This window comes from Onychostoma macrolepis, chromosome 03, assembly GCF_012432095.1.
Source record: "Onychostoma macrolepis isolate SWU-2019 chromosome 03, ASM1243209v1, whole genome shotgun sequence".
Lineage (NCBI taxonomy): Eukaryota > Metazoa > Chordata > Actinopteri > Cypriniformes > Cyprinidae > Onychostoma > Onychostoma macrolepis.
In genome coordinates this window covers 40,741,965-40,765,254 of record NC_081157.1, presented here as the reverse complement: position 1 = coordinate 40,765,254, position 23,290 = coordinate 40,741,965, and the positions used below count along the sequence as shown (strand labels likewise).

Here is a 23,290-nt window from a genome sequence, read left to right as displayed (position 1 = left end):
CTTTTTAAGTGAAAGTATGGACACTGAGCAAAAAGTCAAATTATCTAGGAAAAAAAAAGTTAACAAATGAGATTTTGTCATTAAGTCACAACATTCATAAACCTGCTTTATTACTCAGATGTTTTACTGAAACCAGTATCCTGAAATTAAAGCAATTGAAACATCACATTTAGCTGATTTTATAGTTGTTTAAACTAAATGATTAAGTGACAGCAAAGACGTGTATAATGATTTTAGATTCGTGTATATATTATTTTTATACTGTTATATTTCAAAATACTGTTCTTTTGAACTTTCTATTCATCAATCTTAAAAAAGAATCTTTGAAAAAAATGAATCTTAAAAAAAAATGTCTCATGATTTACACAAAAACATTAAGCAGCACAACGGTTTTCATCATTGATGGTACGTTTCTCGAGCACCAAATCATCATATTAGAATAATTTCTGAAGGTTCATGTGACACTGAAGACTGGAGTAATGGAGTAAATGTTATGTCTAGTGTCTCAACTTTGGAATAAGTAACTGAAAACTGTCTTAAGCCACATATCAGATACCAAAAAAGACCAATATACCCTTAGATTTCTTTAACATTTTTTTATTCTCAATCTTAAGTTAATTAATAAACATATGCTATGATCTGCACAATACAGCAGGCTGAAAGTAATCAATCCGTAAAAGTATTGAACCCAACAGATTGAGACAACATTGTAAAACATATTTACATTAAAAAACAACACTAAGATGTAAACAATAACTTCTAGCAATCCGTGTCACAGTCTTTGACTGTACTGTGTTCTGCTTCATCCCAATGGAACTCTCTCACCTCTGTGTCTGAAACAAAAGCATCTTCAGTCAAAAAAAAGTTACAAGCTTTAAAAGATGGACAAGAAATACTTATTGTGTATTTTGTTGCATTTTAGGTTTGTATGACAAGTAGTAACTTTACCTTGCCTTGTGTCTGCAACTTTTTCCCCCGTGTCGTCTGTAACAGCATTTGGTAAATCCTCAAGACTCTTTGTTGCTGGCTGTCAATAAAACAAGAGTGTTAATTCCATCCTCTTATATAAGAACAAAGTATTTTGAAGCAGAAACTCTCTTTACCTCTATACTAGCTTCATCCCTCACTGACGTCTCTTCATCTTGAATTGATCTCTTTGCCCTTTTCAGTTTTTCCTGATCTGGTGTGTCCCCTTGAAGACATGAAAAAACACTTTAACAGTTCATACAAAGCTCTGATTTTGATGAATTACATAAAAGTAAAAAACACAGAATTAAGAAACCTAAACAAATGTAGTACATACCAAATGTAAACAACTCAAGTGGAATAAACTCACCATGGCATGCAAATGTGTGCTTTAAAAGTTGATATTTCTGGATAAAGCCCATATTACACTGATGGCACCAGAATGGCCTCTCACCTGTGTAGAAATGAAATATTAAAAAAAAAGTGAACGACTATAAATAATGATCCTGGCTCTTGGCACTGTGACTATTTTGCTTATATGTGTGATATGCGATACCAATTAAAAATTGGTTTTGCACACACTGACTTGTGTGAGTGTATTCATGTCTGCGCAGCGTGTATGGACTGCCAAAAGCTGCCTTACAGTACTGGCAGACATGCAGTTTTGAGTTGGACATCTCTCCTTCACCCAGCAAGTCATCATCCATGATCAGTGACAATACAAATGAGGAGAAAACAACGCCACTGCTTATCCTATGTTCATTGAAAATACTGGCTATATACTGGAACTTCGCAGTTCTGCTCATGTGTTAACATTCCCTGTATTACACAAAGTACAAAGTTCAGAATGTGTAATTTAACAATGATATTTACCTGATTATGGACACGTGAGCGCCTCTTCCTCCTCCTCTTCTTGCATGTTCCATAAGTTTGGGCTTTCACGCTACTCTTAGGTGTGTCATTACACACAGTTTGGGCATTTTGAGGTGGACTGAAATCATCACATGGATAATCATTTCTGAGAACGTCGTATTCTGGGTAAGGACCGTTGGAGCTGGTGTCTGATGTTGGTGTCATAGCCCTTTCTTGATCAACATCACACTTTGGGAGAGTTACTCCATTATAGTCTGTTGATTCTTGACCAGTGCTTGGATTAGGAGAATTACCTACTTCATTTTTAGGAGAACATCTGAATTGTAAAATGGCACCCTCTGCCTGTCTATTGTTTCTAAACTTCTCATTTGGACTTGAGATGTCTGGTTGTTCATTGCAGCTGAGGTCTGGAAGGGAAGAACTTCCTTGTACATTTTCAAAATCGGCTTCATAGAGGGTATTTAGGCAATGAAAACCTGATGGTTCTACATTGGCATCAATCTCTTCTGGACTAGAAGGGGAAATAAGTGTAGGAGTTGGAGGAATGGGCCCAGCATTAGGAAGCATTTCACCACAGCTAGCCTCAGCACTGTAAGTAGATTTGCCCTTGCACTTCTCTAAATGTGAAGCAAAAGACTTCTTGTTAAATAACCCTAAACAGTAGATGCAATAAACACTATCATCAAATGAACAAACCGATGCAAACTTCCCAAATGGTTTTGAATCTTGTTTACTACTTTGAACCACATTTGTGTTGTGTAGAATATTTCCCCTAGTTTGTATAAGGTTCAAAAGTTGTTTCCTCTCTTGTGAGCTCTTGTCAAATGTGAGAGCTCTTGCCACCTGTGGTTCAAAAGGATGAACTGACTGAAGATGATCCATCATTCTATGATGTGGCAGCTTGCAGTAACAGCAGTGTTGCATCTTGAATACGCTGGAGTTGTCATCTGTGGAGTTGGTTTGGCATTCAGGACCCTGCAAAGAGAGAACAACAACAAATAATAAATGCATCCACATTTTAAAAGAGCATAATAAATTAAATAATCAAATAATATAATAATTAAAAATTCTTTATATGGTCAGTTTTTGCATATTAGCACTAAACGATTGGCACTGTTCATTACATGTATAATACTACAAGCAGAATTCAATCAAAAGTAAGCACTAAAAGCTTGCATCACAAAACAAACAAACAAACAAATAAAAAAAACACTTAAAAAATTAACAACCTGAGAATGAGAGCTTGGACAACTTTTCTTTGACTCCTCTTTCAGACAGCTGATCTGGAAGACTCTTTTTCTCTTCTGCTCGCTTGTCAGAGATCTTCTCAGGGTCTTCTTGTAGATCACACTCTTGGAATATAAGGTAAGACATGTCTTTTACGGCTCGGGATTTGATTTCTTGAATTGAAGGAATTGAGTTGAATTCTAGATCAGCTGTTGGCTGATTCCCAATTCTGCCAACATCTGGACTTTCAATACTTTCAGGCTGCTGACACTGGGTTTGTTCAATGTTACATCTATAAGGATCTGGAGAATGACTTTCAGTTTCTGGATGCACATCAGAGGCCATGAAGATGTTCCTTTCTACATCTGAATCTTGGGTTTGCTCTCTCTCATTACTGATCAAATATGTATCATCAAACACAGCTAGATTAAGAGTACATTTTGATTCTGAATTGTATTCTGGATAAGTGCTTAAGGATGCAGGACTTGAAGGAACCTTTGGTTTTGAAGAGAGCTTAAGGTCGTCACAACACCCAGTAGCACAAGAAGAATAACCATCAGGTTCTAGATCACAAGACACTACTGGATCTGAAGAAAATGGTTGGTTCACAAGTCGGGGATGATCTGTTTGTTTTATAAGGGACTGCTGAAGAACACTGCAACCAGAGTTTGAAATAGGAAGGGTTGGAACTGTAGATTCTACGACTTGTGTTGTTTGACAGGAATCTAGTGTGGGTGGTTCTAGTATCTCCACATCAGGGTTCCGTGATGTACTAAATGAAGATTCCAAATGAGCAGGATTTATTGCGGAACCCTGACAAAATTCTAGAACAGATGGCTTTAATAATTGCGCATCAAGATCAATTTGAGCTACGCTGCTGTCAATGTTAGAAACAGTAGGCACCTCCACCTCCGGATGATATGTTTTCAGAGCAGCACTCTGGCAAGAGTCAAGATTCGAAGGGCTTGAGGGTTTCAGATCACAAATCTTCTGTGCTGGGCTATCACTAGTGTATAGAATTTGGGGACGATCTGACACTAAAGCATGGTTCTCCTTCGCCTTATATATCCTAGTTTCTGGAATAGGGCAATTGACTAAATCTGAGAGAACTGATAAAGGAACATTAGTTGGCTCTAAAGGTCTGGATATGCTGATAGTGTCTGGAGCAAGGTTTCCCAATTCTGCATAAAAAATTTGCTGACTTTTGCTGGATGCAACTGTATTCTTGTTGTGCTTGCATATAAGAGCATGCTCCTGAATTTTATTCCATCGATAAGACTCCTGGCAAAAAATGCAGTAAACAATGTCTTCATCACAATCCATTTTAGAATCTCTAGGTTGGTTGAAGTTTTTTTTTAATAGCAAAACTGCTCAATAACTGTTTCCCTTCTTTACAGTCTTTGTCAAGACTTAAAGCTTTTACCACTTCAGGTTCTCTTACATTATCACACTTTAGATGCAGTCATATCTTTCTACATGCCTTCCCACAAAACCGACAATATAGTGCTTGCATTACTTTTTTTTTGTTCTCCACCGCTCACTGCAGTCTTGCATCTAACGTCAGAAGTTTGATGGGATGTGAGAAAGTCTGACGGCATTTCGAATTCTTCAGAACTTTTCACAAATAACTCATTGGTTTTCACATTTTGTACAGAAGCTTCATTCTTCCCTGAGATATCAGAGTTGTCAGTTGAATCATCCAGAACAGATTCTGACATCTGACATTAAAAAACAATTCAAAAGAAAACAGTATAATTAAATATGAATTGAGATATCCCTGTTCAAGTATTTACATATCTCTTTACACTTCCACAGGCTGATTAAGAACAGATTTACTTTCGAGTCTGTATTGTACTATTCAATCTGCTACTATTGCATACCTGGTTGTTCAGACCCAGTATCTTATTTTTTCTCTCACCGCTACTGACAGTCTCCATGTCTAGCAGGTCCTTGTCAGCATTAACGTCCAACAGAGATTCTTGACCAGCAAATACCATATCAGATGTTTGACATGATATTCTCTCCTCTGAACTCGTGGGCCTGTCCTCTGTTTGTCTGATGGCAGTAAAGGCCATCTGGTCTCTGACTGAGATACTCTGATCATCAGTATGTTGTGAGGCACCATCAATAGATTTGGTAGATTCAGTTGCATCTGGAGCTGGAGAGTTGGAGTCACTGGAGGGATTTTTGCCAGGTGTGCTCCCCACATCTAATTGTTCATTTTGAATGCTCTTTTTATCTAAACCTTTGGAGGGTCTCAACACATCTTCATCAACATTGTCTTCAACATCTGAGAGGACAACACAAACTAATTTTGAGTCAATGTTCTTCTGCATGGTGCCAGAACTAGTTTCCTTGAACAAAGATTCTAAAACGCTACTCTGTGGCATTACGGTTAATTTCATAGCAGAAATGTTCTTACAATCACACTTCCAATCACACTTTGTTCTTCCACATTCAGACGGAGCATTTTCAGCTGCAGTTCTTTCATCTGATTGCTCTAGTTCATCATCTATTACTATAAGTGATACCTGGTCTCTGGCTGTGTTTTCTGAAACAACAGGAAAATTAAAGTTGCAATCGTCTTTTTGTTGACTCTTTGCGTTATTTCCCTCAGAGGATTCAAAGGCCAGTGAGCCCCCAATTTTGTCATGCTCTACCTCCGAATCACGCTGTGGAGATCCAACCCTCGCAGAGACTATTTCTGTCTCAGTGTAGCATATTTCAGGCTTGTTTTGGATGCCATGACCAGAGAACTCCACTGGCAATGAGCAAAGATTGGAATCCACAATTGTATCTTCCACAGCATCCACCATTTCATCATCAACCCGTACTGAGGTTTGTTCATGATCAAAGCCACTACTTTTTTCAGAGCAACCTGATTTTAAGTCAGCTACCCCAGGCACTGAGCTCCAGTACTTGCATGCAGTCATAATTGGTTGTAGAACAATCCTGGGCTGCATATTGAAGTGGCTCAAGATGTCACTGACCAGCTCGGTTTTGGTTCTTTGATTACTCTTGTAAGAGGTGGTAGGCTGCTCAATAGCTGTACTGCTTTCGAGAGCTCCAGACACTGCATGGGTTGCATTGCTGTTCAGATGTGCAGATCCGTCCTTATTCACCGTCTCTTCACTCCCAGATTCTTCAGACTCATCACTTTTGTCCCCCGAAGGCTGCATTGGGGGAAAGTGACAATCAACCATTCTTATAATGACTTAAACAACAGTCTTTAGGGTCAACATGACCTAGGATTCAATGCACAAACAATTCTTCTTTTTTCCCGAAGATATGAAACTGGATGAAACTAGCAGTCAAAATGATTAATCACAGAGTCTTTCCTACCTCCTGATTATGGATTTTCGGGAGTTGGCCCCTTTTCAGGACACCATAAAAACGTTTCTTGCGCTGCCGATAGGCGTACGGTTTCTCACCACAGTGAATCTGCATATGCATCATTAGCCGCATTTCCCAAGCAAAAACTTTGCCACAAAATGGGCAGGGTAGTGGCCCTTGACCTCTGGTTCTGCTTTTCTGTAACGAGTCTTTGTTTGGGGATCCATGAGGTGTCTGCTGAAGGGGTACGAAAAAATCATTTTAATACATATTTGTGCATGAGGTAATCTATAAAATGAGGGCCTTTTACAAAAATCATTTATAAAACATAAGCTTTTAGGTGTAAAATACAATACCTTGCAATGTATTATCTCAATCTAAATTGATAGAATACAAGTTGGAACATAATAGTGCTTTCAGAAAGGCATTACTAATCTTGCAGATTCCTCTATTAGAATTTACAAAATCAATATACAAAAACACATACTTCACTAAACACATTAAAGTTGTAAGATTTTTGTTTAAAAACAATTGACTGTATTATCTAGTAAATTTGGTATCAGTCATCATTTACACTTCAATGTGAAATTCAAATGGCACCCATTTTGTAGACTAACCCACGTCAGTTTTGCTATTATTCCACGTACAAGTTTATTGCCATTTCCTTGTTTTCTTTGCCTCTTATTGGTTTCTGATTGTTTGTCTTAGCATCAATCGCTCGTTCATGATGGTCACACATGTGTATCCTTAACCAATTCTTACAGCCATAGACTTTACCAGAAATTGTGCAGACACAGGAGCCACGTTTATCCTTAATTTTCTTAATTCTGGTTCCAGTGATTGCGAAAGATTTTCAAGATACTTATCATTAAACAAATCATGCTTATCTGTTTTTGTGATTTAAATCTATGAAATTTGAAGGTATATTCGGATCATTCTTCAGGTTTTTGTAAAGAACACATACCGTAGTATTTGGGTTGTGATTACTTTTTGACATCTCATCAAGCGTCTTTTTTTCCTCCCATTTACTTTTTTCACGTTCCGTAAGCTCCATTTCCATTTTAGCTTGCTCTCTTCTCCTTTTCTTTTCATCTTGTAACCTACGTCCTATATGTTTCCTTGAGTGCTTCTTTAGCTTCTTCTCCAGAACAAAGTCTTTGCCACATACTTTGCATGGAAACATCCTCTTCAGATATTTAGTGCTTGATGTTCCACAGTCCGAGCCTGAGATGTCCTTTGATTGCTCAGAAGTGTTCTCTGACTCATCTGTGCCCGTTTTAAGAAGATCTGCATTTTGTTGTGCCTCATCTGTGTCCATTTTTGTAAGATCTGCACTTTGTTGTGCCTCATCTGTGCCCGTTTTAAGAAGATCTGCACTTTGTTGTGGCTCATCTGTGCCTGTTTTAAGAAGATCTGCACTTTGTTGTGCCTCATCTGTGCCCGTCATAGTAAGATTTTCACTTTCTTCAGCCTCATCTGTGCCCATCATAGGAAGATCTTCACTTTCTTCAGCCTCATCTGTGCTCAATATAGGAAGATCTATACTTTCTTCATCCTGATCTTTTCTGAATGTTGGCACATCAACAGCCAGGATGGACTCATCACTTGTTTGACGTGGTTTAACCTTGTCCGTTCTTGATCCTTTAGTTATCTGGCTATTCAGACTCATCTTCTTAGTGACTTCCCGTTTCTGAGTTTTGCGCTTACGTAATCGCTTATCGATCAATAAAAAAGGATTGGGTTATTATACAGAAATTAAAGTTCAAAAATGATCAGTGTCTCAGCAAAGTATATATTAAAGGGGTCATCGGACGCCCATTTTCCACAAGTTATGATAAATATGATTCTTAAGGGTCTTAATGAAAAGTCTATAACATACTTTGGTTAAAATTTCTCAATGGTAGTGAAAAACAACACCCTTTTTTTTACCTTGTCAAAAACAGCTCTGTTCACAGCAACCCATTTCGGTGCATGTCCCTTTAAATGCTAATGAGCTCTGCTCACCCCGCCCCTCTCTTCTGTGGGGTGACGAGCCGTTCTCTGGGACTGCTAACTTTAGCCGCGGAACTTGCTAACTAGCGCATTATTAGGAAAGGCGATTTGCAAAGATTCATAAAAACTTATACTCACATCTTCTGTAGGCTAGATCACAAATGATTTGCACGAACATAAACACATTTAGGCATTCCCTTCAAAAACCAAAAGTAATCCACTGCGTCTTCAGCGGCTCAGATGTCAGGAGTAAATGACGACTGCTATGTTCATTATTACATCCAACAACAAAACACCTTAATCGCTTAGGAGCCATTCTTATCTACAACAGCTCCGGCATCGAAACAATGGCGGACTGATGACAGCTCACTCAGGGCGGGTCTAAGGTAAAACACCAGTGTCAATCAACAATCGTGGTAGGGGCTTGTCTGTGTGACATCACACAGCCAAGAATCTGAGAACGGCTTGATCTGAGAAAGGGGTTATGATTTTTGGGATTTAAAAAAAAAAAAAACTCTGGGTGGATTTTTATCATTATCATTTTTATCATTATAGACTTTTTAATCACTAGATTTTTATAGATCATCATTATTGTGTACACACACTGCCAAGACATTTCAGTTCAAACACCATGTAAAAGTGAATTTTGTATCCGATGACCCCTTTAACATCTGCATATTACATACAAATCTGAAAACTAACCTTGGTGACAAGCTGTTGTGACCTTGTACGGCCACTGCCATACACGTTAAAGTAATCATTCCTGATCTTTACATCCCCATGCTGAGCACGAATGTGTGGCCTCAGCCATCCTTCGCGAGAAAACACTTTATTACAATGCGGGCAGGCATATTTTTTCTTTACCTCCTTCACATTCTGTACTTCTATAGTTTTAGGCACTGCCTCCATTGTTCCTTCTTTGGTCAGCTACGAGGAATACAAATATCCAAACTTAATAGAAATACATTAATGAGAATGATCATACATCCAGATAAAATGTGTGAGCAGGTACCTCATTCTTCTTTGGCTGAGTTTTGCGTAATAAAGCCCGTTTGGTCTTATGGGACTTCATGTGGACACGCAACCGGCTTGCATGAAAGAAGACTTTGCCACAGTCTGGACAATGGAACTCACTTTTGTCAGCAACTTTGGCCACCTTCTTCACATCATTTTTTCTTCGCCTCTGAAAGACATGCAAGTCCATTTAACAATGAGAGAAGCATGGAAAGACATACGCAGTGAGCTCCAAACGTATTACGCTCTAGATATGAAAGTGGATGAATAATGTCTGTATTTTCTTTAATAGAAGTCATTCCAGGTAAACAGCATATTTAAACACGGACTCCAACAGTGAACTTGAAAGTGGCAAATTCACTGCACTGATACTGTAGGACAATGAGTGGCATTTCAAATCTACAGTACATTTTTCCCAAGATGTCATGGCATTACAAAAATGTAAAATATATATGACTATATTAAAGTAAACCACCAAACCACGCACACAAAAGACTAAAATTCATGAATTCGTTTCAAACTAATTTTATTAAAACAATTGCATTAGAATTGCACTGTATATATACACAACTGGTTTATATATAAAAAAAAAATAATAAAATAAAAAATCCAAAAGTTTGTGATTTTCTAATTTGTATATACATATATAAACATTGTGTCCAAATTGTTTACATATTTACAAAGTTCCATTGGATGGTTCTTCGGGTATCAAAACCGGTTTTATTTCAGCTTCTCCCTCTACAATGCGTTCTTCTGGCTCAAAACGCTCTAATTTAATCGGAGTTGTGTCCAAAGTGTTGATCAGCATATTGACTGGTCTGCTGAACCCTTTTGCCTCTAAATAGGCACGTCGATGGTTTATTCTAAGATGAGACCATAAATTAGAGGTGTTCTTCCGAGCAGCCTTGCTGGACCCCTGGCTAACTCTGGCTGAACATGCATGGCAGAAGACTTCACCATATGCATCTTTTGAAAAGTAGTCCCAAACTTTGCTAAAACAGCGGTTTGAAACAAATTCCACCTGTGAAGCAATAAGAAAAACATGCATAAGCTTTGTGTCACACTTTAGTGATACTTATTTGCATTCAAGATATTTTAAAACATTATAAAACACTGAATGCATTCAGATAATTGTAGGCATGGCTTTAACGGAAATGCAGTGATGAAAGCATGCCTAGAAAATGAACTTCAACTAAGCAAACAGTTAATAATAAATGACTTGATATGAACAAAAAGATTTTTAATAGTCAAATAATCCTACGTTTTCATCAGCTCACTGGTGATACTGGTCTTAGAATTATTTAAATGCAGGGTTTTCAACCATGGGTCCCAGAAAACTTTCTTTGAAATTTCTTAACTATTTTCTAACAAATTACCTTTTAAGAATTACATAATGTAATAACGTTATATGATATAAAACAATAAGTTACGGTAACATGTTATAATAAAAATCTAGAGGTACTTGGGTTGGCTGAGAGAGATCTCTGGGTCCAAAAAGTTGAAAAGCCCTCATTTAAAAATCTCTAAAATAGCATGGATTGGTCAAGGAAAAACAAACACCAGCTGAATAAACTGCCATATATTGCAATTACAATAAATAGCGCATCGGTCAAATCTACTGCTCTCAGTCAGAGTCTTAAGATAAATTTAATAATTGATCTACCTTTCCTACCTGTCTATTTCTATAGACTGCACACAGGATGGTTTGTACTGACAAATCCATTTTAGTTAAATAAGTAGTACTACTAGAATGAAACAGTAGCAGTTGATAAAATGCTGATCATAGTACATTATCTTTGTTCTTCAATTCAGATTTAGATAAACCTAATCTACTCATCTATCTAGTAACATATAACACATTATCTGACAAAAAATGATCACAATTACCTAGCTACATCTGATGTTTCCAGAGTTATGTTATGCTCATAAACTGCATTCACCAATTTTTTTTAACTGGTGGTGCAACCCCACATCAAATAACATTTCAGGTAACAGTAGATGCAGAAGTTTGTTTGAATGAACAGCAACTCTTGTTTTCATAACTGTCATTTTTGGCCTCAGACTCACCGTTAAAACAGCATCCGCTTCAGTGGTTGCTTTCTTGTTCTCTTCGTAGATTGGTTGTAGCTGTATGAGTGTGTTTAGTTCATTCTAAGATACATGCTTACTATCTTAGGATTCGCTGAACTACTATCGACAGGTCATTATTCATATACTTTGGTGGCAAAACCAATGAATCAGCCTGTATTTGCATATTTTGAGATTACAACCATCAGCCAATAACCATAAAGAGTGTATCTCCCCATAAATTCCACTCATCACTTTGTCAAAGGATAGCAAACAACTTGCTTTTTTTTTTTTCCCCCAAGTGTATTTTGAGTAAATGTGTTTTCTTTTTATTTCAGAAAGTTTGTGTACATTTGCTATTATTGAATATCAGCCACCCTACTTTCTAGATATTGGTATCACCCGTTGAAAACCCCTTATTGGTCAACCACTACTTCAAAATGTGCACTACGCAATATCTTTTTTTTGACACTTTCTTACTATTTTATTGACTCTTATTGCATCAAACAACATTATGTGTCAAAGCACATCACACCAAATATTCAGAATAGTGGTTTACTCGTATAGCTTTTTTTTGTTTTGTTTTTTTGACTGGTTCATTTTCTCCCCATTCTATCTTAAGAATGATTTATGTGTGAAGGAAAGAAAATCTCAGTTTATGCATATCTACACACACTATTTATGACACTAGAGAACGTGCAGTACCTTGGGTAATTTCCTGTTTGCATCCACTATCTCCTGAGTTCCTGACTGTGCTTGGGTGGGCAGGTTGACAAGAGCTGTGACTGTGTGGGTCTTCATGTGCAAGGCTAACTGACAGGGCCGAGCAAACACCCGATGAGGGCAATGAGGGCACCGACACATCTGGTTTACAACTCTTTTTTTTTCGCGCCGATTCCGCACAGAGGTGTTAATTCTCTTTTCTGGTTCTTTATCACTTCCTGTTTGGTCACTCTCAGGCTCTTCTTCGTGGCCTGGTGCAGTAGTTTCAGGTGATGCACTACTCCTGTTCGTCTGCTCAGAGCCATCTGACAGATCCTCCACAATTTCTCTTGACAGCTGCATGTGAGAAAATAACACAAGCTATTATAATACTGTTTGTTAAAACGTCCTCATTTTACATTTATGAAAGTTCATTAGTTTCCTGTATAGTAACATATTTGAAAATGATACGTTAAATTAAATACGATATTCAAATTCTACACTATTTTGTCTAGGTAAATTCAAAATATAACACTAAACAACATAATCGTACACAACAAAACATCGTGAAAAACGTATACATTTTTATATCTGCTAAAATTACATTTAACGGTGTTAATTAATTATCAAAAACTTTTGAGTGTTAGATGACTGAAAGGTCATCTGCATATTAACTGTGAAAAAGTTAAAGGAGGGTTTGATTTTTAATAAAAGAATGCTTCTGAATTGCATTCACATCAATCAGACAAAAAAAAGTGCATTAAAAAGTAAAAATGGGTTGGTTTAGATGTCATGTTTAATTTAATCGTGCTGCTGTTTACCTGAGAGAGCCTGTGCAGCTTCCTCTTTTTCTTATTGTCACCGTAGAAGCACGCCTTGCGCCGGCGGTACGCATAAGGCCTCTCGGTGGAATGAATGCGCATATGAACCATCAGCCTTTGTTTATTTCCAAAGACTTTACCACAGTCTGGACAGGCAAAGGACATCCTCTGCCTTCTGTTCTGTCCTCCCCAGTGCCGGACCCTGCTGGGACCTGAAGTTGGATCAAAGTCCAGAGGAGCCATGTAACTTTGGGAAGAGTCCCAGGTCATGCTGTCCACCAGGCCATAGGCAATACCAGCACCTGTCCCGGCATTGTCAGGTCCCTGATCAACGCTTTGAGGTAATGTGGCGACGCTGCACAGGGGGAGATCAGTCGACTCTGTTTTGATCACAAGAGCTTCTGATTCAAGTTCAAATCCAAAGTTGACAGCACCCTCATCTTGCCGGGATGGATTGGCCTCGTCCGTAGTAGAAAGCGTAACAGGTTCTGATGGGCCTGAGAATAAAAAAAAAAACAAAAACAAAAAAAAAAACAAAGTGCAACATTTTGATGAGTAAAGTGTGATTTCTGTTTATACATAACTGAGTATCTGTAGGTAAAATGTGCTGGTTTAAACCAAAAGGAAGTGCAAGTTAATGGCCCGTTGTGTCGTATAATGCGTTTATGCGACTGGAAATGTTCTTCCTGTGGACTCTAGAGGGGGCAACTCTAATTTGCGTGCCCCCTGAACGTTTTGGAGCCAAGACATCATGCAGACAATTTACAGATCAGTGTTTACTTCGGCCTAATGCAATTGCTAGTATAGTTCTGATAACAAATATTTATAACTTCCTTTATAATGAAGAGCAAAGGCTGAATGCACGCGGATGATCCCACCAAAATAAAGTCCACGGCCGTGCATAAAAAACACAAAACTATGTAGCAACCAAATTAATGTTTCAAGAAAAATCCCCTCACGGCTATTATCAAGTCGTGCTATCTGTCCTGCGCAGTATTTTGCATTGAAAACTATATATACTGCCGGTCTGTCGTGCTACCTGGCCAGTCGGCTCGGTTTGCCCCCTCCATCCACCGGAGCCTCCGTCTCAGAACCTCGTTTTCTTTCCGTGCTCGGATCGTCTCTTCCTCGTACTCCAGCACCGTACCGCCGACCATCTCCATGATCTGCTCCACCGCCGCCATCAGGCGCTCGTTCAGCGCGCGGTGCAGAAGCTGCAGCTTGGTCATTTTGTATTTTTTCCAGCAGTTAAATTCAGCAGCAAACACAAACCACTGAAAGCGCTAGCTATCCCCGTTGCATGAAGAGTTTGCCTTTCTCCTCCAAATTTCGAAGGCAGCCGGAAACTGCTGGCTGCCGCCTACCGCACTGGAGAAACACTACAGTGCAGCTGCAGAGCAAACTGAGAGGAAGTCCAAACAAAATGGTAGTAAAAGTTGTTTATATACACAAGGATAAACGTGGTTTTCAAAGTATTTAAGTATAGAGAAAGATAAGACTACTGAGCAAGTCGCTTTGGGAGGAGATCAGGGGCCAGTTGCATAATCTTAAGCCAATAACTTTTTCCAATACAAATAAGACCAATCTACTTTTTTCTTGAAAAAAGAAAAATAGATGACTAACTTTTTAAGACTAGTCTAAACAGTTTGCAACCGGCCCCAGGTACCCACAACAGCTAGTAGCCTAACGTTACTCTACTCGAGCATTTTTTTTTCACGTGGTAACAAATAGTGTCATTACATATTTTTCTTTTTTAAACACATTTACATATCACAAAAAATTGTAGTGTTTTGTTTTGAAGTGGTTTAGATAACTGAGCTAGCTGTAGCTGTGCAAAACTCCTCAGGTTACCGTTACAATGAATAATTTAGCAGACATTTAAAATTCTTTTGTCAAAATTTCTTTTTTTTTTTTTTTTGAGAATATTCCTTGCAAATATGCACAGCTCCTGCTAAAATGAGTAAAGTATACAATTGAAAGTCTTGTGAGGACCCATCACCACAGGGCCCAAGATAAGGTTTCCAGTTGTCACTCCCAATGAACATAACCATAGTGTCCATCAAATGACTAGAAACTGAAATTATATTTACCAATTTAAAAGGTATTCTGACAGCTTCTTGCGCTGTTGAAAAACATTAATTTAATAAAGGTTTACACTAGTAACAATTCCTCTAGGTTAAGGTTAATTATTTTACATGAAATTTACATTAGTTGACCATTTGCCTAAATTAGCTGTGAAAAGACAGAACCCCACTAAACCAGGAACAGAAAGACAAGAAAATTAAGATTAACAATATAAAAACATCACTTACAAAGAAAGAATGCTAAATGCAGTATATGTGACAAATAAATACCTTGAAGATTATAGAATATTTATGGTACTTTTGGACAAACAGTATGTGCTAAATGACAAGGTTGTAAAATATTTCCAAGGTAAGGCAAAATTGAGCGTACCTAGGTATGCATATTACACACATGCATACATACAGTAACTTCACAATGGCCAGATAAACATTTTCCTCAGATACAGATGATTACTGACATCAAATTAAACTGAATCTAGTTTATTCAAGCGTTTGTTTTTACATACGACAAAGTTCCTCATTCGACAGTCATAAGATACATCTTCTCAAATTACATGATTTTCTTTGACAATTTTGCAGTTTAAGTACATTTTACTGTTCATTCTACCATGTTGATTCATATCCTAATGTACTGCTTTAGATTTAACTCGTCCTCTGTGATTCCCACACTCATCAAAAACCTGGAATTTTCAAATTGTAATGTGTAGGCCAGAAAAAAAAAATCAAAAATTAATAAAACAAGTAATGAAAGTCATTCCTTCCTATAGTAAATATACATTTTTATAGTTATGCACTGCTTAAAAAACATTTCATTGGCTAGATACTGCTCCCTGTGGAGTATTTATAATATTAAAACACGTTAGGTCATGGTACTCAGTATGGAACACAACGTGATCTTCCTCAAAAGGGCAAAAGTTCATTCTCATGATGTTTTTTTTGACTTACTGGCAACATTTATGCACACATACAGCCTGAAAAGGTCATAGAAATGTTGGTCAAACAGCATTTCGGCGTTCTGTATTTTCTGTAACATGGAAGCTTCTAATATACTTGATAAAACAATAAATATCCCAATATATCTAATGAAAAAAAATCTAATTTCAGCTTTCTATCACAACAACAGGTTCTTTTTCAAGGTTTGCCCGCAGCGATCTGGCAACAAAGATGCACTGGTCACTCGGCGGGCAGCTGTTGATCTTCCAGCCCGTGTGTTGTCGATTCTTCGTTGAAACTCCGGCATGTGCGCTCATGTCTCCTCATGTTCCCGCTCTGGCTGAAGGTCTTTGAGCACCAGTTGCAGCGGTAAGGCCGTTCTCCGGTGTGTGTGCGCATATGCATCCGAAGGTAGTCAAACTTTGAGAAGTTTCTGCCGCACCAGTGACAGATGAAGGATCTTTCATGTAATTTCTTGTGCAGTTGCAGCTTTGCCAAGTCCTTTAACTGCCTTCCACATTTGTTACACTTATACGGCTCTTCATGATCATGATCTTTTGAGGATGCTCTCCTAGGCATGGTGTATCGTGTGCGAAGGCGCTCCTTTTTCTGCGGTCTCCTCAACAGGGTTGAAGCGTCACTGGCTGTTCTCATCTGGTGGGCGGGTTCTGAGTCTTGACACGGGCCGGAGTGGGCAGGGGTGGTAGTAACTGAAGACGTTATTGTGATGATGGTGTCCTCGGGCTCACTCTTGACCCTTGGTGTTGCCACAGTGGGTGTATTCCTGTTCCATGTCTCATCTGTACTCGAGCTGTCAAACTGAGGGAAGAGCCGTTGTTCACCTGCAGATGAGATATCTTTTTGATGCCCTAGGTCTCTATCTTCTGCCTCTGTCTTACAGATTGAAATGACATCTAGTATGCGTGGCTTCAGTTCACTAGATGAATCCTGATTCTGGGCATCGTCCTCCGTTTGCTGATCTTCTGGGTCTTCTGATTCAGCTGGGGACCCATATCCACATGCTGGTAATTCTGTGGGTGAGGCTTCATCAGGAGGGACATAGTGGACTCCTGTACGGTGAAAGCATGAAAACGCATTCACTTACTCATTTGCATTATTAGTAGCAGTATTGGTCATTTTATTCATCAGGTGCATACAAATGTAAATATGACAGTTTTAAGGATGTCATAAGGATGTACAGAGTGACCTTTTTGGGCGTGCGACAAAGTATTTGTAATGGCTGAATGTTTATCTCATTGAAACCTGTTTGACATAGACTGTTTGGTGTCATAGAGTTAAGTGCGCTAAATTGAGGAATTACATTTCACATTACGTGCATTACTCACAGCAGCCATTTAAGAAAGGCATTGTTCGTTTCATCAAGATAACAATCATTTCGGTGTCATCTTCATATTTTCATTATTTGCATGAACAAAAAATGAATAATTTAAGAGCAAAACTTTTCTCCATTGTTCCCAAATTTTATGAACTCTTATCAATTAATTTCACTAAAATTAAACTATTATTTGAATATTTATATAAAACTATTTGAAATTGAACAGAATTTAGCTTAGTAGACTCAAATTGAATTTTGATTATTATAGTTATAAATTCCCTTGATTAAGTCAAAGAGTGTGGAAGTCAAAGATAAGAAATGAGGTACGGCCTAAAGTTTTGGATCGGTCAGATTTTTTAAAAATGTTCTCTCTCATGTTCACTAAGGCTACCATTATTTGATCAAAGTACAGTAAAAACAGGAATGTTGTGAAGCATTATTACTATCTAAAATAAGTGTTCTATATTTAAAAATGTAATTTATTCCTGCGATGACTCCGGTCTTCAGTGTCACATGATCTTTCAAAAATCATTCTTATACATCGATTTGGTGCTCAAGAAATATTCCTTATTATCATCAAGATTGCATCATATAGGGTTGCTTAATATTTTTCATAAAATTAAAGTTTTTTAAACATTCTTTGATGAATAAAGTTGAAAAGAACAACGTTTACTTGAAATCGAAATCTTCTGTAACATTATAAATGTATACTGTCAATTTTGTTCAATTATTGCAACCTTACTGAATAAAAGTATGATAATAAAATAATTTTTAATACGCATTACTGAAATCCTAAATATAAGTTATATTTAAGATTTCAGTAAAACGTAATAAAAGTGTTATGAAAGCTTGACCAGTCCGCCACAATCGTTTTTTACTCAAAGCATTTATATTATATATATATATATATATATATATATATATATATATATATATATATATATATATATATATATATATATATTTGGATTTTATAGAGTTAAGTAATGTCAATTTGAATGCAAGTAAAAATTTAGAACTTTTGTAATCCTTTAGAACCTTATATAACGCTCTAAAGGACTGCAAAAGTTATAAATTTATATTTAAAACTTTTGCAATCCTATTGCATATATTATACAAGGTTCTAAAGAATTGCAAAAGTTCAAAATGTTTACTTGCATTCAAATTGACAAATTGCAATTCAAATGCTTTGAGTAAAAACACCCAATTAACGATTGTGGCGGACTGGTCAAGCTTTCATAACACCAATCCTATCTTTCCTTCTCTTGTGGCCCTCCAGCTGTAGCCACTGTCCTCTCTCTGAATGTAAAAGTGTTATCTTTTTTTACAATGAATCGAATATCCATTCAACAAGCTATGTTACAATTCTGATATTGTAATTGCTGGATACGACGGGAAAGGACAAGACCAGTGATGTGAGACAGAAACTTAGTGGACAAAATGCCATCTACGCTTCTGCGACCTTCATTTCTGCTATAAAATTGGAGTTTACAGAAAACGCAATCATCCTTCAACTGACCCAAATACCCCAAACAGCGTCGGTGTGTGTTTAAGTGTGAATTTACCGTTTAAATGTGCCTGATTCCTGCTCAGCGCATCCCTGAGCTGTTGTTTCAGCCTCGCGTTTTCTGACCGTGTTTGGGCTGCTTCCTTTTGATAGTCCTTCACCGTCGCTTCCACCTCCACCCAAATATCACGAATGACAATTGACATCCGCTTCATCAGGTTAGAATGTAACTTATCTAGTCTTGACATTTTCACGAAGTATAAAACGAAAACAAATCCGACGAAACACGCGAATAAAAGCAACTCTCCACACTTGCTTATTCTCCTCTTGTTTTAATGGCTGTTCTCAGACTCTAGATGCGTATCACTGCCACCTACTGTACTGTATGATCATTTACATAAAGCGACTAACAAACGAGAACAATGGAAGCAATCAAAATCAACAGAAGCGCAATGATGTGCTATAACAAGTCTCGGTTACAACGCACTACACGAAGCAAGGGTTTTTAAATTAATAAATAAAAAGAAAACAGATAGAATACAAAAAGATTAGAAAAGCTAGTGTTAGTTTTTGTTTTTAAGAAAACAAGCAGTTAGTAAATTAATAGAGTGCAAGTCTAAAAGGGACTTTTTTTTTAAAGAATAGAATTAGAATAGAGAGTGCTAGAGTTAGTAGGTCAAATAAAGATGGAAGAGATGTGTTTTAGTCAATTCTTGAATATGGCTAGGACTCAGCTACTCGGATTGAGTCGGAACAGTTAATGTAAAAGTCCGTGAACCTGATTTTGTGCCTCTTTGGGATGGTACAGTAAAGCGACGTTCACTTGCAGAACCTAAGCTTCTAGAGGCACATACATAAGTCTAAAGTAATGAATTTAGGTAAAGTGGTGCAGAGCCAGAGGTGGTTTTGTAGGCAAACATTATATGCCTTGAACATGTACATCATATTTACAAAGTAGTTTTAAAATACCAGGCTAATGGCTACTCGCTTATTATTATTTTTACTGAAAATGTCTGAGTGAAGATTATTAATGTGTAATTATTCACTGCATTGTTTTGAGATATTTGTAGGTTCAGTGACTGTCGGTTTCTTGCAGATGACTGGATATCATCAGGAGGTCACGAGACACGTCCGTTCATACAGCGTTACCTAGCAACAACATTAAACCATCCTAGATATGGTTAGCTAACCGTGTACAATTCCCACAGCTGACTGACATTTCTGGGTGAGTTTATGTCTATAAAGTTAGATTTGAGCCAGTAACTTTAATGCTCATCTCACAGTCATTATACTAGTTCTGAATCTGAATCCATATTTAGCCGAATTATGTATATTTTCACAGTACCAAGAGATTATTTTGCACTCCTTTGCGCTTATTTGTGCTTTTTTCATTGATGTTTAAAACCAGACAATACCTATGAACAAGTAACGATATTCGGAGAAATTATTTTTTGTAGCTTTTGTACTCTGGAGACTGTAATCAAGTCAATTTCGGACGGTCAGTCGCAGTCTTAGTCAGAAACCGGAATAACAACAACCATTAACAATAGCCCCTTAAATGATGAATCTAGTTAAATGTATGTATTTGTGTAAATTTTTGTATTCCCTTTACATGTTATTCAAAGAGAGGAGTAAATACTGCTCTATTGATTAGGTGCAAACACATTTTGTCTTGGTAATGTTTTAGACGACCATAGGAAGGCGCTGTTGTGTGATATGATGTTTGGCAGTGACCATGCTGTCCTATTCAATTTTATAAAACTGCTCTAAACTGCATATTTAATTTTGGGTTGAATGTTTAAAAGTTGCGAAACTTAATTAAGAATTTGGATACAATTATATCTAAGCAGTTTACACTCTAAACTGTCACGAGCCTGGAATATTCCTTACTTAGTTAAACCTTTGATAAACACAGTAGTTTAAGTCCTATTACAGACAACCTTCATCTGTCTCAGAGGAACTGAGCTTTCCATCTATTAAATGGCTTAGCCTTTAATCATAAGATGGATAATTGTACTGCAGGTAATCACATCTTTCCATCTCAGGTATTAATTAAGTTCTGAGCACAGTTGTCCTTATCTAAAACATGTCTACTGTTGTAAGACAGTGAAAGAATTACGTAGCCTGGCACACAATGGCAGACAGTCTGCATCCTTTTTGTATTATTTCATGCTCAAGCATAATGAAATCACATGCAGTATCAGAAATAGAGGTGGCAAATAATGAAGATAGGAAAAAAAAAAATAGGATTTACATTTAATAATATTTAATACATTATAATATAATATTTATTACTTATATATATATATATATATATATATATATAATTTATTTCATTTTACAGTTACACATCTGACCTCAAAGAGGTCATAGTTAAAATGGCTTTTAAAGACCTGTAATGAACATGCATCAGAAGGTTTAATGTGAGCTCGATGTCTGTATATTACTCCCACCCTTACTAAGCTCTCAACTGCTATTACCATCACAGTCAAACAAGAACCTAAAGCTAGCCAGGCAAAGATACAACCTCTCCCACTTAGATCAGATTTAGCAATCATGTTATTTGATTAGATTGTGTAATTAAATCCAACAAGGTTAAGTGTGCACTCCGTCTTGTCATCTCCACTATACTTCTGGTCTGTTTTCTTAGTGACATTTAACCTTTACCGGACTCTCTCAATCTGTTCAGTGCATATATAAGAACATATTTGGAAGTTAGGAATTGTGCATTGGCGAAATTCATATGAAATGTTAATTTAAGCTTATTCATTAGTGGAAGGGATCCATTTAGCAAATCTAGTGTTTTATGTGTAGGCAAAAGGTTGGTGTCAGGAAAAATTTTCAAGGTTGTTGAAAGAAATCTCTTGTGCTCACCACTGATTTGACCAAAAATACAGTACAGATAGTAATGTTGTGAAATATTATTACTATTTAAGTACGTAACATTTTTCTATTTGAATATTTTTTCAAATGTAATTTATTCCTGTGATGGCAAAGCTGAATTTTCAGCAGTCATTACTCCAGTCTTCAGTGTTACAGATTCTTCAGAAATCAATCTGAACATTTCTGATTATTATCAGAAAACAGTTGTGCTGTTTAATAATTTTTAAATATTTTCTAGCATTATAAATGCCTTTTAATGTCACCTTTGATCAATTTAGTGTATAATTGCTGAATAAAAATATGATTTATTTCTCCAAAACAATTCTTACTGACCTCAAACTTTTGAAAGGTAATTAATTTCATGCAATATAATACATATCAGACAAGATGTGAATAGAATAATAAAAACATCCGTTGTACAAGCCTACATGTAATATGCGAATCAGACCTACGTATAAAAATAGGCAACAAATAAATAAAGTTACCCCATTACTGCTACTTCATCCATCCAACTTTCCCATTGCATTAAGGATGACTTGAGTTATTTGTCTAGTTTATCTCTCTTGAACCACCTTCTATGAACCCTTTTTATCCTCTAAGTGAAAACTGAAGGATCCATCTTTAAAAATAATGTTTCAGCTGTAATTGTTACAGTTAGAAATCTTTCTCTCTGTCGTGTCCGGCCCACCCTCCCTTCTGTCTGGCAGCATTATCATTCACTTTTCAACATATTACTTGATTATGCTCACTATATTAAACAAAACATCCTTATATAATCATATGCCAAGCATTCTGGCTAAAACAACATGTCCTTATACATTTTCAGTGTCTGTGCCATTTCTTTTTTCTCTTTTCGATCGGCCCCTCCTCTTCCCGTTTGTTGCACAAAAATATCCCATTTTCACTGTCTCCATTTCAAAGCGTCAACTTTAAACCAGTCTGTCTCTGCATCTGCCATTAACCTGACTCGCTCACACTTTCTCTTGCCGTCTCCACTCCTCCAGAGTCTTTTAATAATGCATGCTGCTATAAAATTCAAACGAGATAGATTTCACACCAGTAAAGTCTGAGCGCACGCTCTCATTTTCCCTATCCTGCTGCACCCCGGTCCCTCACTGTCCTCCTCGCCTACCAACCGTTGCCCTGGAAACTGTAACATCCTGGAGACATGTGCGGTACTGAGGGAGCAAGGAAACAGCGGAGAGGGAAAGAGTGTGTCCTGTGAGGAATGAATAAACAATATATAAGGGCTTTTCCCATTTGAAATAGCTAACCCTGGGTCATTCTGAACCCTGGATAAACAGAATCCTGGGTTATCTTGCTTGATAATTTACACAGGGTTAACAATTAATCCTGTGTATTCATACACTGTTATTTCACACTGTAAAATCCTAAAACATGGGTTACTATTGTATATTTTCGGTGTCAGTGTCATTGACTGGAGTCACATAAATTATATATTTTCCATTAAAAATGGCAAAATTTGAGTAAAAAGTTGAGTAGTTTGCATCACTGGATATTACTGTTGGTTGTTTAACATTTCTATAGTAAA

General features: G+C 37.1%; 2 protein-coding genes across 3 annotated transcripts; both read right to left on the bottom strand.

The window, feature by feature from the left end:
* Positions 1-587: 587 nt before the first annotated feature.
* zgc:66474 (uncharacterized protein LOC327500 homolog) lies at positions 588-14,396 on the bottom strand. Of its 2 annotated transcripts, none has more exons than XM_058770117.1 (14): positions 14,035-14,396; positions 12,996-13,492; positions 12,178-12,531; positions 9,404-9,574; positions 9,094-9,318; positions 7,364-8,113; positions 6,409-6,636; positions 4,947-6,239; positions 3,069-4,784; positions 1,840-2,814; positions 1,337-1,420; positions 1,104-1,192; positions 949-1,027; positions 588-833 (listed from the first exon to the last, which is right to left on the bottom strand). In XM_058770117.1, the coding sequence occupies exons 1-9, from the start codon at positions 14,222-14,224 to the stop codon at positions 4,539-4,541; spliced, it is 3,954 nt and encodes a 1,317-aa protein (XP_058626100.1). In that variant the 5' UTR covers positions 14,225-14,396; the 3' UTR covers positions 588-833; positions 949-1,027; positions 1,104-1,192; positions 1,337-1,420; positions 1,840-2,814; positions 3,069-4,538. The 2 variants fall into 2 exon arrangements, with proteins under 2 accessions (XP_058626100.1, XP_058626102.1); XM_058770119.1 differs by having other exon boundaries at positions 6,409-6,633.
* An 818-nt stretch (positions 14,397-15,214) lies between these two features.
* Positions 15,215-19,245, bottom strand: zgc:66443 (uncharacterized protein LOC406856 homolog). Its single transcript, XM_058771619.1, has 2 exons — positions 18,914-19,245; positions 15,215-17,082 (listed from the first exon to the last, which is right to left on the bottom strand). The coding sequence occupies exons 1-2, from the start codon at positions 19,101-19,103 to the stop codon at positions 16,253-16,255; spliced, it is 1,020 nt and encodes a 339-aa protein (XP_058627602.1). The 5' UTR covers positions 19,104-19,245; the 3' UTR covers positions 15,215-16,252.
* Positions 19,246-23,290: the final 4,045 nt, after the last annotated feature.

Bases quoted from the DNA above. Each gene is read 5' to 3' on its own strand.
- zgc:66443 (XM_058771619.1), bottom strand. From the start codon at position 19,103: ATGTCAAGACTAGATAAGTTACATTCTAACCTGATGAAGCGGATGTCA. The intron at 17,083-18,913 runs GTAAATTCACAC...TTCACCGTACAG, and splicing joins GAATCAGGCACATTTAAACG to GAGTCCACTATGTCCCTCCT.
- zgc:66474 (XM_058770117.1), bottom strand. From the start codon at position 14,224: ATGACCAAGCTGCAGCTTCTGCACCGCGCGCTGAACGAGCGCCTGATG. The intron at 13,493-14,034 runs GTAGCACGACAG...TTTTATTCTCAG, and splicing joins AAACCGAGCCGACTGGCCAG to GCCCATCAGAACCTGTTACG. The intron at 9,319-9,403 runs GTACCTGCTCAC...TATTCCTCGTAG, and splicing joins CTCAGCCAAAGAAGAATGAG to CTGACCAAAGAAGGAACAAT.